General features: G+C 43.3%; 1 protein-coding gene across 1 annotated transcript; it reads right to left on the reverse strand.

The window, feature by feature from the left end:
- Window positions 1–6,477: 6,477 nt before the first annotated feature.
- Window positions 6,478–11,043, reverse strand: LOC139765272 (uncharacterized). Its single transcript, XM_071692627.1, is given in 2 exon segments — window positions 6,478–9,960; window positions 9,962–11,043. Coding segments are annotated over 2 exon segments (2,013 nt in total). The 5' UTR covers window positions 10,739–11,043; the 3' UTR covers window positions 6,478–8,724.
- Window positions 11,044–15,505: the final 4,462 nt, after the last annotated feature.

Genomic DNA, 15,505 nt, shown 5'->3' on the forward strand with positions numbered 1-15,505 from the left:
CGATTATAGTATAGCTAGATTATATTAGAACTGGATTATACTATAACTGGATTGTATTATAACTAGATTATGGTATAACTTAATTATATTATAACTCATGATTATATCATAACGATTATGTTATAGCTAGATTATATTAGAACTGGATTATATTATAACTAGATTATGGTATAACTTAATTATATTATAACGATTATACTATAACGATTATATTATAACGATTATATTATAACGATTATACTATAACGATTATAGTATAGCGATTATATTATAACGATTATACTATAACGATTATATTATAACGATTATACTACAACGATTATATTATAACGATTATACTATAACGATTATATTATAACGATTATACTATAACGATTATATTATAACGATTATACTATAACGATTATATTATAACGATTATACTATAACGATTATATTATAACGATTATAGTATAGCTAGATTATATTATAACGATTATACTATAACGATGATATTATAGCTAGATTATATTATAACGATTATACTATAACGATTATATTATAACGATTATATTATAACGATTATATTATAACGATTATATTATAACGATTATACTATAACGATTATAGTATAGCTAGATTATATTATAACGATTATATTATAACGATTATACTATAACGATTATAGTATAGCTAGATTATATTATAACGATTATACTATAACGATTATATTATAACGATTATACTATAACGATTATATTATAACGATTATACTATAACGATTATAGTATAGCTAGATTATATTATAACGATTATGTTATAACGATTATACTATAACGATTATAGTATAGCTAGATTATATTATAACGATTATATTATAACGATTATATTATAACGATTATACTATAACGATTATAGTATAGATAGATTATATTAGAACTGGATTATACTATAACTGGATTGTATTATAACTGGATTATATTATAACGATTATACTATAACGATTATATTGTAGTTAGATTATATTATAACGATTATACTATAACGATTATAGTATAGCTAGATTATATTATAACGATTATACTATAACGATTATATTATAACAATTATAGTACAGCTAGATTATGTTATAACGATTATATTGTAGTTAGATTATATTATAACGATTATACTATAACGATTATAGTATAGCTAGATTATATTAGAACTGGATTATATTAGAACTGGATTATATTAGAACTACAGTACAAGAGATGGGCACCCACCACTGTACAACTCCCTCCCCGTACAGTACAAGAGATGGGTCACCCACCACTGTACAACTCCCTCCCCGTACAGTACAAGTGATGGGCACCCACCAGTGTACAACTCCCTCCCTGTACAGTACAAGTGATGGGCACCCACCACTGTACAACTCCCTCCCCGTACAGTACAAGAGATGGGCACCCACCACTGTACAAACCCCTCCCCGTACAGTACAAGAGATGGGCACCCACCACTGTACAACTCCCTCCCCGTACAGTACAAGAGATGGGCACCCACCACTGTACAACTCCCTCCCCGTACAGTACAAGTGATGGGCACCCACCACTGTACAACTCCCTCCCCGTACAGTACAAGTGATGGGCACCCACCAGTGTACAACCCCCTCCCCGTACAGTACAAGAGATGGGCACCCACCACTGTACAACTCTTCCTTCCCCGACCCCCATTCCTCCTTCTCATGTACCACATACCACCAATAAGACAATCCAATCATTGGAAATTGACTTTATTATCTTTATGTTGAAGGCCCCAGTCACACCCAAGAGTCCACATCAACATCTTTGATTGGAATATAGAGAGGTTAATGAAAGAGAAAAAGAAGAGACAAGAGAAAAAGTATTTATGAATTTTGGATTTTGTAATCTCGGCACGTATAGTGTGGACCCAATGCTCATCCTGTAGGCGGTAGCGCAAAAGGATTACAGGAGGGGTCACAAAGGGTCTTTGGAAGAAGTGAAAAAACCTGTATTATGAAATGTGCGGTAGGTCATAAGGTAGTGGGAAAGACATGAGATGGTAGAGAGTTCCAAAGCTTCGACGTGTAGGGAAAGAAACAGTTATCAAAACGGCCCACCCTTGTGTTGCTGATGGCCACACAGTAAACACGTGAGGCAGCAGCAGCTTGTTGTCCAGTGTTGTGTGGTCTGGCTAGTGGTGGGTGGGGGGCACACAGGCAGCCAGCTCTCGGGAGCTGGTAATTAACGTTTGAACTTTTCTTTTTGCTAATTGGCGTTTGGGTTGATGATAACTGGCGTTTGCGTCGTTAGAAATTGGCGTTTGGGTTGATGATAACTGGCGTTTGCGTCGTTAGAAATTGACGTTTCCGTCGTTAGATATTAACGTTTCCGTCGTTAGATATTAACGTTTGCGTCGTTAGATATTAACGTTTGCGTCGTTAGATATTTACGTTTGCGTCGTTAGATATTAACGTTTGCGTCGTTAGAAATTGACGTTTGCGTCGTTAGATATTGACGTTTGCGTCGTTAGAAATTGACGTTTGCGTCGTTAGAAATTGACGTTTGCGTCGTTAGAAATTGACGTTTGCGTCTCTGGAAATTGAAGTTTGCGTCGCTGGAAATTGACGTTTGCGTCGTTAGAAATTGACGTTTGCGTCGTTAGAAATTGACGTTTGCGTCGTTAGAAATTGACGTTTGCGTCGCTGGAAATTGACGTTTGCGTCGTTAGAAATTGACGTTTGCGTCATTTTAAATTGACGTTTGCGTCGTTAGATATTAACGTTTGCGTCGTTAGATATTAACGTTTGCGTCGTTAGAAATTGACGTTTGCGTCGTTAGAAATTGACGTTTGCGTCGTTAGAAATTGACGTTTGCGTCGTTAGAAATTGACGTTTGCGTCGTTAGAAATTGACGTTTGCGTCGTTAGAAATTGACGTTTGCGTCGCTGGAAATTGAAGTTTGCGTCGCTGGAAATTGACGTTTGCGTCGTTAGAAATTGACGTTTGCGTCGTTAGAAATTGACGTTTGCGTCGCTGGAAATTGACGTTTGCGTCGTTAGAAATTGACGTTTGCGTCGCTGGAAATTGACGTTTGCGTCGTTAGAAATTGATTTCTGCATCGCTGGAAATTGGCGTTTGCGACGGTGGAAATTGACGTTTGCGACGCTGGAAATTGATTTCCGCATCGCTGGAAATTGATTTCCGCATCGCTGGAAATTGGCGTTTGCGTCGCTAGAAACTGACGGCGCTAGATATTGATTTCTGCATCGCTGGAAATTGGCGTTTACGTCGCTAGAAACTGACGTGTGCGACGCTGGAAATTGATTTCTGCATCGCTGGAAATTGGCGTTTACGTCGCTAGAAACTGACGTGTGCGACGCTGGAAATTGATTTCTGCATCGCTGGAAATTGGCGTTTGCATGGCTGGTAAGCTGATAATTGACATTTGTATCCCTGATAATTAACGATTGCCTCTCTGGTAATTGGCGTTTATAATCGCTGGTAATTGGTGTTTACATCACATGGAAGTGCAAGTCGTATCGGCAATAACTGATATCTGTATCGCTAGAAATTGATGTCTGTATCGCTAGAAATTGATGTCTGTATCGCTAGAAATTGATGTCTGTATCGCTAGAAATTGATGTCTGTATCGCTAGAAATTGATGTCTGTATCGCTAGAAATTGGCGTTTGCATCACTGGTAATTGACATTTGTAGCGCTGGTAATTTTGACGTTTGTAACGCTGGTGATTGAAGTTAGCGGCGCTGATAACTGATTTATATAACGTATTAATTATCGGTAATTATCAATAAATTATAATTCGTCACGAAGCTAACTTACATGACTTATAAAGTTTGCTAACAAGTTATTCTTAAAGTTATACAGTTAATGAATGTTATAACAAGCTGTTCTTATGTTATACAGTTAACGTATGTTATGACATGTTATTCATTAACTTATATAGTTAACGAATGTTATAAAATGTTATTCTTAAAGTTATACAGTGAACGTATGTTATCATGTTATTCATCTGTGTCGTCGCTGGTTCACATGTTATTCATACATGTTATTCATCGTCCACATCCTGGTGTTCACGCTGTGGTTAATATTCATCTCAAATGACCGGAAATAACTGTACCAATTAGTTCTTGTTCGCGCCAATTACACTCTTCGCTGTGCCAATTATTTCCTTTGTCGTACCAGTTATTATATTTGCCGTACCAATTATTATATTTGTCGTACCAATTATTTTCTTTGTCGTACCAATTATTATATATGTCGTACCAATTATTTCCTTTGTCGTACCAATTATTTCCTTTGTCGTACCAATTATTTCCTTTGTCGTACCAATTATTTCCTTTGTCGTACCAATTATTATATTTGTCGTACCAATTATTTCCTTTGTCGTACCAATTATTATATTTGTCGTACCAATTATTATATTTGTCGTACCAATTATTTTCTTTGTCGTACCAATTATTATATTTGTCGTACCAATTATTTTCTTTGTCGTACCAATTATTATATTTGTCGTACCAATTATTTCCCTTGTCGTACCAATTATTTCCCTTGTCGTACCAATTATTATATTTGTCGTACCAATTATTTCCCTTGTCGTACCAATTATTATATTTGTCGTACCAATTATTTCCCTTGTCGTACCAATTATTATATTTGTCGTACCAATTATTTCCTTTGTCGTACCAATTATTTCCCTTGTCGTACCAATTATTATATTTGTCGTACCAATTATATTCTCCGCCGTGCCAATTACTTTCTTCGCCTCACCAATTATTTTCGCCGTGCCAATTATTTTCCTCACCCAACCAATTACTTTCTTTGTCGTGCCAATTATTATCTTTGTATTATCAATTATTATCTTCCCTGTGCCAATTATTTTCTCATTTTTTCCTCCCATTTATTTTCTTCGCTATATCAATTATTTTCTTTGCTTTACCCATTATTGTTTGCTTTATCAATAACTGTATTTCCTATTGTTGTTTATTGTGTTATTTCCAGTAATTTCCTATATATTCTACACTGGTGCCAATTTTATTTCCAGCGACACCAATTTCTATTCATTGTACCAGTTATTTTGTCATTTACCAACGAATAACTATTTTATCAGTTATTTACATCCATTACGTTAGTTAATCTGCCCTTGTCAATTATTCCTATATACTATATCGATTTTCTTATATGAATTATTATTATTATTATTATTATTATCATTATTATTATTATTATTATTATTATTATTATAATACTTTGTCACTACAAATTACTTCTATTCATTATGCTAATATTTATCATGGTATTTCGTTATCTATTCAGTATACTTCTATAGATAAACATGTATAGTTATTCTTTATCATTTATCATATAACGTGAAGACTTCCCTTACTGGGCACGTGCAGCCGCTCCTGCGCTACATTCAGGAGCGGGGAAATGGCGTCCTAGCTTCGTCTCTTCGTTGTATATCAACTGACTGTTATATTTCTCTCTTGTGTCTCCCCTGATGATGTGATTATGTCACGAAAGTGCACTTGGCAACTTATCGTGTTTCATTTTCCCCCGTGGACTCATAGGAATATATATATATATATATATATATATATATATATATATATATATATATATATATATATATATATATATATATATATATATATATATATATCCGATCATGTTACTCTATCACGTATCATTACCACATTATGTTGCAGAGTAATCCATTTATCTGTCCATTTTTTTCGATTTAATTACATAATAATTAATTGATGTTCATTGCCGCTGTGTTCACAGTGGCTGGAGGTTCATCATAATGTTATTTGTTCTATATGTTCTCTACCTTGGTATGATAATTACATCACTAGTATATATATATATATATATATATATATATATATATATATATATATATATATATATATATATATATATAATATATATATATATATATATATATATATATATATATATATATATATATATATATATGTTTCAGTGTTAATAGATAAATTTTCTATTATTATTATTATTATCTTGTCATACATTGTTTTCATTCATTTTTTGCAAATTATTACCAAAAAAATAGATATTTTTGTCAATATTTGTCAATATTTTCCGTTTTTTGCGAAAATATACTTACCCAAATTTTTGGCTCCGTTCTTTGCATTATAGACCAACCATTTAATTTGCATGTATGCAAATTATCTCAGAACAATTTCTCATCCAATTTTGACTCATAATACCATTTAATTTTTTCCTCTTCCCATTTTTCTTTCCTACCAACCATTTTCTATGTTCCAGTTTTTACCAGAACCTCCTTCGTTCATCATTGTTCATACCATTTGTTCATTATTGTTCAGAACATTTCATTTGTTCATCATCATCCTGAGAGTGCGTGGTGCTGGGGGGGGGCGCGCGCGCGCGTGTGAGCGCGGCGCGGCGCGCGGCCCGCCCCCGGAGCACGTGGCGAGAGAGTGTGTGTGAGGGCAGTAAGACATGGTAGTGGGGGTTGGCTACTGGCATGGTGTAATCTGTCATTTACAGATAACTAGAACTATTTACAGCAAGACAGTGATGAGTGTATCACAACATACAACACCCAGGTGGGTGTGCTACACTGACCTTTAACAATATACAAACACAGGAGGAGAGGAGAGAGAAAAAAAAATGATGATGAGGTTATCTTTGGCTTCAGAAAACGGGTCAGGGGAGGCACTCCAACACCCCGAAGGGAGTCTAGCTTAAGTACTTGAAGTCTGTATTTACATTTTAAGCCGTACTCTCGTAGATAATGTGAGGATTTTCCTTCTTGTGTCCTCCCATGTTGAGTGTGCCTTTCATGCCTCCCCCGCCATAACTCACTTGGAATGTACATCATCGCATTCCATCAATAATGTCATCAGTAATAATAGAAATGATTTTGTTTTTCCCCGTAAGTCATATTGTTCTTTTTTTCTTCCACAAAATAAATTAAGAATAGAAATTATATACGATCTAGTTTTTTTCTTCTTCTTCTTTTGTGCGGAGGAGCTACCTTTAGTGTGGGTTACGCGGCCTCCTTGGCGGCCAGGGTTTCCCGCGTCGCGGAGTGATACATGGCCGGTAGGTACCCCAGGGTTGCCACACGCCTCCAGCCACCACCACCTCCTCCCCGCGACACTTTACTAAATAATAACTTCCTATGGTCATTAAGGACGAACACCCGCCACTCGTCGTGAACCAGTTCTGTACAAGAGAATAATTACAGCCATGTGCAGTGGGGGTCTGTGTAGGTAGGTAGGTAGGTAGGTAAGTAGGTAGGTAGGTAAGTAGACGGCCAGCGTCCCCAGGTGTGAGTGAGGGAGTCGGCCATGAGGAGCAGCAGACGTGGAGGCTCCAGGTGAGGTGGTGGTACCTCCCTCCTCCCCCCTCATCACGGGGGGGGGAGGGGAATGGGTCTGTGGTTAAGGGATTAGTGGAAATCTCTGGCGTCATTAACTAATGGTTGGCCAGTTAGGAAGGGGGGGAGGTCACCGATACGGTTAGGGGTTGGGTGCTGGGTTAAGGTGTGGATAGTTAAGTAGGTTTTGCAGTTAATGGTCTATAGAGACATCAGTTAATGTTCTTTAACTGCATCAGTTAATAGTCTATAGCAGTATCAGTTAATGGTCTATTGCAGTATCAGTTAATGGTCTATAGAAGCATCAGTTACTGGTCTATAGCTGCATCAGTTAATGGTCTATCGAGGCATCAGTTAACGGTTTATAGAGGCAGAAGTTAATAGTCAATAGCTGCATCAGTTAATGGTCTATAGCTGCTTCAGTTAATAGTCTATAGAGGCATCAGTTAATGGTCTATATCAGCATCAGTTGATAGTTTATAGCTGCGTCAGTTAATGGTCTATAACTGCTTCAGTTAATGATCTATAGCTGCTTCAGTTAATGGTCTACAGAGGCATCAGTTAATGGTCTATAGAGGTATCAGTTAATGGTGTATAGCTGCATCAGTTAATGGTCTATAGAGTCATCAGTTAATGGTCTATAGAGGTATCAGTTAATGGTGTATAGCTGCATCAGTTAATGGTCTATAGAGGTATCAGTTTATGGTGTATAGTTGCATCAGTTAATGGTCTATAGAGTCATCAGTTAATGGTCTATAGAGGTATCAGTTAATGGTGTATAGCTGCATCAGTTAATGGTCTATAGAGGTATCAGTTTATGGTGTATAGTTGCATCAGTTAACGGTCTATAGCAGCATCAGTTAATGGTCTATAGAGACATCAGTTAATGGTCTAGAGTAGCATCAGTTAATGGTCTATAGAGACATCAGTTAACTGTCTATAGCAGCATCAGTTAATGGTTTATAGAGGCATCAGTTATTGGTCTATAGAGGCGTCACTTAGTAGTCTATAGATGCATCAATTAATGGTCTATACAGGCATCAGTTAATGGTCTATAGCTCCACAGTGAATGGTCTTTTGCAGCATTAGTTAATGGTCTATAGCAACATCAGTTAATGGTCTATAGCAACATCAGTTAATGGTCTATAGCAACATCAGTTAATGGTCTATAGCAGCATGAGTTAATGGTCTATAGCAACATCAGTTAATGGTCTATAGCAACATCAGTTAATGGTCGTCATTAAGCGGGTATCACAGTTAATGTCTGCTGCTGGGGGGGGGGGTGTGGGTGAGGGAGTTATGGAGGCCATGCGTGTGGAGGGCGGGGCTGGTGTGGTGGAGGGGCGGCGTCGTCTCACTGGGCCATGGAGTGGAGGAGGGCGGCGTGGAGGAAGGGGCGGTGGTCGGGGTCAGGCACGCCGCCCATGCTGGTGTACGTGGGCGGCGCTGCAGGAGACGTGACCGAGGGAGCGGGGACTGGGTAGGGCGAGGCTGGGGCGCGCCCGAAGGAGTGCAGAGGGGAGGACGTCAGCCCCTGAGGGGACGCGAGAGGGGGACTGACTGACCGCGGGGACTCACGTCCCCCATCCCCGCCTGCGGCAGCGTCGTCCCTGCCGATGAGAGAGTCGATGGTGAAGGGCTTGTGTGTGCGGGGCGCGGCCGGCTGCGTCAGGCTGGAGGGCGAGGCGGGCGACGCCGGCCGCTGCGGTACGGAGCCGCACGCGGACTTGAGGGGCGGCTGGACCGCAGGGTGCGGGAGGCCGGCGGGCAGTGGCAAGGGCTTGACGGGCGTCGGGTGCAGGAGGTGGGGAGTGTTGGCCCCTTGTAAGGGCATGATGGGGCGCACCTGACGGGCCAGGTCCAGGTGCGGCAGTCCCGCCAGCGGCAGGCCGGCCAGCGGCGGCAGGTAGGGCGGCGGCGGGAGGAGCGTGTGCGCCAGGGGCGGCCGCTGGAGGAGCGGGTGGCCAGGACCCAGCAGCGCCGCCGCCTGCTGGAGCTGCTGGTGCTGGAAGGGGTCCAGGACCCCGGAGGTGAAGAGCGAGAAGACGTGCGGGTCAGTGAAGAAGTCCGGGGCGGGCTGCCGCTTGTACCGCTTGCGGCGCCGCAGGAAGGAGCCGTTATCAAACATGTCTATAGCGCCTGGGTCGAGCGTCCAGTAATTGCCCTTGCCGGGATTGCCTGGTTCGCGGGGCACCTTGATGAAACAATCGTTGAGTGAGAGGTTGTGTCTGATGGAGTTCTGCCAGGCCGGGAACTTGGCCTTATAGTAAGGGAAGCGGTTCATGATGAACTCACAAATCTCGCTCAGCGTCACACGCTTCTTGGCCGCCTGCAAGATGGCCATGGTGATCAGGGCGATGTACGAGTACGGTGGCTTCACCAACCCACCTCCGCCGCCGCCTCCGCCGGTCTTCCCGCCCTCCTCTCCGACCTTGTCGCGTCCTTCCCCCGGGGAACCGGGCGGGGTCGCGCCCCCCTCGGCCATCTGGGTAGGGTCGTCGGGAGGACCCAGGTGGATCTCCTTCTCCTCCAGGAGCGGGTCTTCCTCCTGCTCGGAGGGGCTGCTCCTGCCGCCCTCCTCCGCGCCCGAGGGCCTGCTGGCAGGGCAGCTCCCCAGCCTCGGGCTCCTGGGGCGGCTCCTCCCCGCCTTCTTCCACCATCATGGCCTGCTGCTCCCCACCTTCCTCCACGCCTCCCCCCAGCCGCGCCTCCTCCTGGCATGTGTCGAGGGCCTGGGGGGGCGGCGAGGGGACGGTGTGAGCGCCCCCGAGGAAGGGGAAGTGTGCAGCTGCCTGCTGCTGCTGCTGCTGCTGCTGCTGCATGTGTCGTTCGAAGAGTGCACGTGCTGCTTGCGCACGTTCCTGCACGTGCCTCTCCAGCGCTGACCGTTCCAGGAGGGATCTCTCCAGCACCGAGCGGTCCAGAACCCCGCTCTCCCGCCCCTCCACCGCCGTCCTTTCCAGCCCTAACCGCTCGGGTCCCTGGCGGTCCAGCGCTAACCGCTCGGGTCCCTGGCGGTCCAGCGCTAACCGCTCGGGCACCTGGCGGTCCAGCCCTAACCGCTCTAGGAAGGAGCGGTCCAGGTACTGACGGTCGGGGTATGGGCGGTCGGCCACGTGCCGGTCCGAGGCTGGGCGCTCGGAGAACTGTCTCTCGCCCAGGGGCTTCTCCAGGAAGAGTCTGTCGGCCAGGAACTTGCCGGTGTCCGTCTGGTCGAAGGTGGAGCGGTCGAAGTGCGGCCTCTGGCTCTCGTAGAGCCGGTGGGGGTCGTAGAGTCTCGGGTCACGGTAGAGCGTCGTGTACGAAAGTCCTTCCAGGGTAGCGGGAGAGGCCCCTAGCGGACCCCCGGTGTCAGAGTCGCTGGCCATTCCTTCCTGCTGCTCCCGCACTCACTCCACGCACCACATTGGGCTCGGGGCCTCACCGCACTCTTTATTTCCCCCTCGCACTCGCTAACACGACCAACTAACAACTGACAATACGGGCGAGGGAGGCGGCAGCGGCTGGGGTCCGTCCCATCTGGTAGTCACGCCCTTACTGCTCGTGTGCCTATTATCTTAATGGTTTTATCGCACTTTGTCTACCAACTGGCGCCGGTGCCGAGTACACACACATTTTCATTCTTGTCGCCAAAGTTTGAGTTGAGCGCCACGTTAGATGTACAATCTGCGCTACACATGCCTTCACTATCATAACTATCCAATCAATACGTCCGGCTCATGATCCCACGCGCCACCTGGGAGGAGCTCCCGACCCGCGACCAATCGCGTGGCAGGACGGAAGAAGGATGAGGCTGGCGGGGCGGAGCTACAGGCGGTGGGCGGGGCTGAATTCCGATGCAGGGACTATGGGGACGAGCTTATGCCAATTAGTCATTTTTACATCAGTTATTATTTCTAAAAATCCAGAGGTTATAATGGTCTTATGAATGAGATAATTTGATTATCATATGTAAAGATGATTTATTTTGGTTAACGATAATTAATGTTAGTGAGATTATTACATAGATAAAAATAATGTTAAATTTCGATCAAGGAATCGTTGGCACTGGTGTTGGGCGGGGCTTGTGGCGAGGGGAGTGTGGCAGCACCTGCCGCCCAAGTCACCATGACTGACTCCACACTCGCCATGCACACGCCATGATACACACACACCCCTCGCACGTGTTCCCACGCAATGCACGCAACTCATGTATACACACACACCAGTAACTCACCTCTCTCGTGCCTGTATGCACGCAATTTCATTCCATGCGCGCACGCATTTCATCCGTACGTGCGAGCGCAGTTCACATCCATTTTGACACTTGGGTTTTGTATGCGTGCACTCAGGTTTTGCGTGTGTGCACTCAACTCTTGCGTGTGTGCACTCAACTTTTGCGTGTGTGCACTCAACTTTTGCGTGTTTGCACTCAACTTTTGCGTGTGTGCACTCAACTTTTCTACTCCCATACATGCCACGCACACATCCTACACGCACACTCACTAATGGATGTATCTTGTACGCACACGATATGCACGCACGTTTCCCCGCTATATGCACGCTACGCACGCAACACTCCTCGCTGGACATACGCAACGCACTCAACCCTCCCCCGGATTACCAGGCCGCCACGCCCGCGCCCCCGACCGCCACGCCCGCGCCCCCGACAAACTATCCGCGCAACTCCCCCCCCCCCCCTTCACACCCCAATCCACACGCTCGCGAAAAACGCAATTATCCGCCACGTGCACGCGCCCCTCTTCCCCCCCCCCCCCCACTCGTAACCTAGTGACCCCCTGGCCTCTTTCCATCACAGGTCAGCGTGACGCTTGCCACGTGGTCGGGTGACCAGGTGGTGTAGTGACCCCTGCTACCGTTTTCTTTGGTGAACGCGTTTTTATGGTGAGGGTAAATATGACGTCATCAATGATGTTATGATGAGGTTAACATTAATGTGTAGGGATGAGGTTAACATGTTAGGGATGAGGTTAACATGTTAGGGATGAGGTTAACATTGATGTTTAGGGATGAGGTTAACATGTTAGGGATGAGGTTAACATGTTAGGGATGAGGTTAACATTGATGTTTAGGGATGAGGTTAACATGTTAGGGATGAGGTTAACATTGATGTTTAGGGATGAGGTTAACATTGATGTTTAGGGATGTTCTTTCACATGAGGAGTATTATGTATTTAACATGATATATAACTTCACTGAAAAATAGTCACTTCTACAGTGTTTTACGAACAATTTCAACAATGTTAAAAATATTGTATGTTAACCAGAAGACATGGTGATGTAGTCTGGCAATTGTATAGTTTGTGTTATGTGTGTTACCTGTTGTGTTATGTGTGTTACCTGTTGTGTTATGTGTGTTACCTGTTGTGTTATGTGTGTTACCTGTTGTTTTGTGTGTTAACTATAGTGTTATGAGTGCTAGGTATTGTGTTTTGAGTGCTAACTATTGTGTTATTTGTGTTAACCCCTGTGTTATTTGTGCTAACTGTTGTGTTATTTGTGTTAACAGCTGTGTTATGTGTGCTGACTATTGTGTTATGTGTGTTAACTATTGTGTTATGTGTGTCAGTTGCTGGGTTATGTGTGCTAACTATTGTGTTATGTGAGTTGACTGCTGTATTTTGTGTGCTAACTATTGTGTTGTGTTAACTGCTGTGTTATGTGTGCTAACTATTGTGTTATGTGTGTTGACTGCTGTATTATGTGTGCTAACTATTGTGTTGTGTTAACTGCTGTATTATGTGTGCTAACTATTCTCTTATGTGTGTTAACTGCTGTGTTATGTGTGCTAACTATTGTGTTATTTGTGTTAACTGCTGTTATGTGTGCTAACTATTGTGTCATATGTTAACTGCTGTGTTATGTGTGCTAACTATCATGTTATGGGTGTTTTAAAATCTTAAAGGCTATGATCAGGTCACCCCTGACTCTTCTCTCTTGCCAGGTGGGCCAATTTAAGGTGGTGCAACCTTTCCCTGTAGGTGGTGTGTGGTGGAGCAGGTTTGTGCTGCTCCTCTGGACCTTCTCTATTAGCTCTTTGTGACCAAACTGGAGAAGCATATTCTAGTTTGGCCCTTTTGACCACCTGGCTCAATATTGCCTTAGCCATACCTACATACATACATACATACATACATACATACATACATACAGTACAATGATGATATTCCCCAGCCACCACACACTTCCTCCCCTAATGTGGGACTCTGGTCACAGGTCTGGGCACAATATTAAGTCCCAAGTCCTCTCTCTCACACACGTAGATTCCTGTAGTTTATTTCCTGCTGGATAACAGTTATATCAAGGTCTTCCGTCCATATCTCCCATCCTCATTACCTTATATTGACCCGGGTTAGACTTCATCAGCCATGTGTCGGAGCCACGTTGGAGTTTGCCTCGATCCCTTTGTACGGTGATGCATTCTTGTTCACTTCATACTTCCCCCCAGTGACCTCGGCATCATCTGCAAACATGTTCAGCTAGGCGTCCATACCTTTTGGTCAGCCATCTACATAGATCTAGGAGGTCAGTGGCCCAATTGGGGACCCTTGCGGTATGCCTCTAGGAACCTCAGTCCAATTGCATGATGGCTTCGCTGACCTGAGTCCATTTTTCCCTTCCATTATGATGATCAATACCTTCGAGACGTCTTCCCTTCCCTCATGTCTGTCTTGATTTACCAGCCTCCTCATGTTGGACAGTGTCAAAGGCTTTCCAGCACTTAAGATACAGACCGTCCACTCACCTAATTTCCCCTCTTGTCCAAATCAGAGCTCACTCTCTCGTAGAAATCCAAAATGTCTCTTACGCTTGACCGCTTTTCCCAAGCACCATATTGTTTCTCATTCTTGTACTTTCTCATTCTTGTCTATCTCTATGTTTTCCAGACCTCATCTTTCTCCATGGTTTCCAGACCTCATCTGTCTCCATGGTTTCCAGACCTCATCTGTCTCCATGGTTTCCAGACCTCATCTTTCTCCATGGTTTCCAGACCTCATCTTTCTCCATGGTTTCCAGACCTCATCTTTCTCCATGGTTTCCAGACCTCATCTTTCTCCATGGTTTCCAGGCCTCATCTTTCTCCATGGTTTCCAGACCTGGCAGAGTGAGGAGCCGTGGTCAGCGCCCCCCCCCCCCCCTCCTCCCTCCACCTTACCCTACAAAGAGGCATGTTGCCTGGTACCCTCCCTCCCCAGGGCTACCTCCCTCCCTACCTTCCTCCAGCACACAACACTTGTGTTACGTGTGTTGTATATATTGTGTTGTGCGTGCTCGGTGTTGTGGTGTGTGTGTGTGTGTGTGTGTGTGTGTGTGTGTGTGTGTGTGTGTAGCTCGTTGGCTGGAGGGAGCCACTGTCAAGATACTAACATTACAGTGATATATTTCAAGGATAAAATAGATGTACATTGTGTAGGTAAAACTCTACGTAGACATCTACTTATCCTTTACAGACCTCGGGTGCTGACTTAAGTAGGTAGGACACTTATAAACCAGTTAAGTATGTTGATATAGACTTGGTTAGCCAAGTGTTTCACACCACTGGAGGAAGACGAGGGATTTCTCCAGTGGCTGGAACTGAAATGTTATCACATCTTATCTTTGTTCGTATCAACGAGGGAGAGACATTGTCTGTATCACCCTGGACTCTACTTTGATGCTAACTTGCCAGTAATTATATGCAGCAAACATGTAAACAATGAGACATGGTAATACATCAATGTATGATTCAGTATATACAGTATACACATTAATGTATGATTCAGTATATACAGTATACACATTAATGTATGATTCAGTATATACAGTATACACATTAATGTATGATTCAGTATATACAGTATACACATTAATGTATGATCCAGTACATACAGTATACAGATTAATGTATGATCCAGTACATACAGTATACACAATAATGTATGATTCAGTACATACAGTATACACATTAATGTATGATTCAGTACATACAGTATACACATTAATGTATGATTCAGTATATACAGTATACAGATAAAAGACAAATTCATTAGGAGACGTGGTTGAATTTTTTGATAAAAAATTTATTAATCTTGAAGTTATGTGTAATCAGGGTGTGTGGTGAGGGAGTGTATGTGTGGTGAGGGAGTGTATGTGAG

Source organism: Panulirus ornatus, chromosome 53 (genome assembly GCF_036320965.1).
Source record: "Panulirus ornatus isolate Po-2019 chromosome 53, ASM3632096v1, whole genome shotgun sequence".
NCBI lineage: Eukaryota > Metazoa > Arthropoda > Malacostraca > Decapoda > Palinuridae > Panulirus > Panulirus ornatus.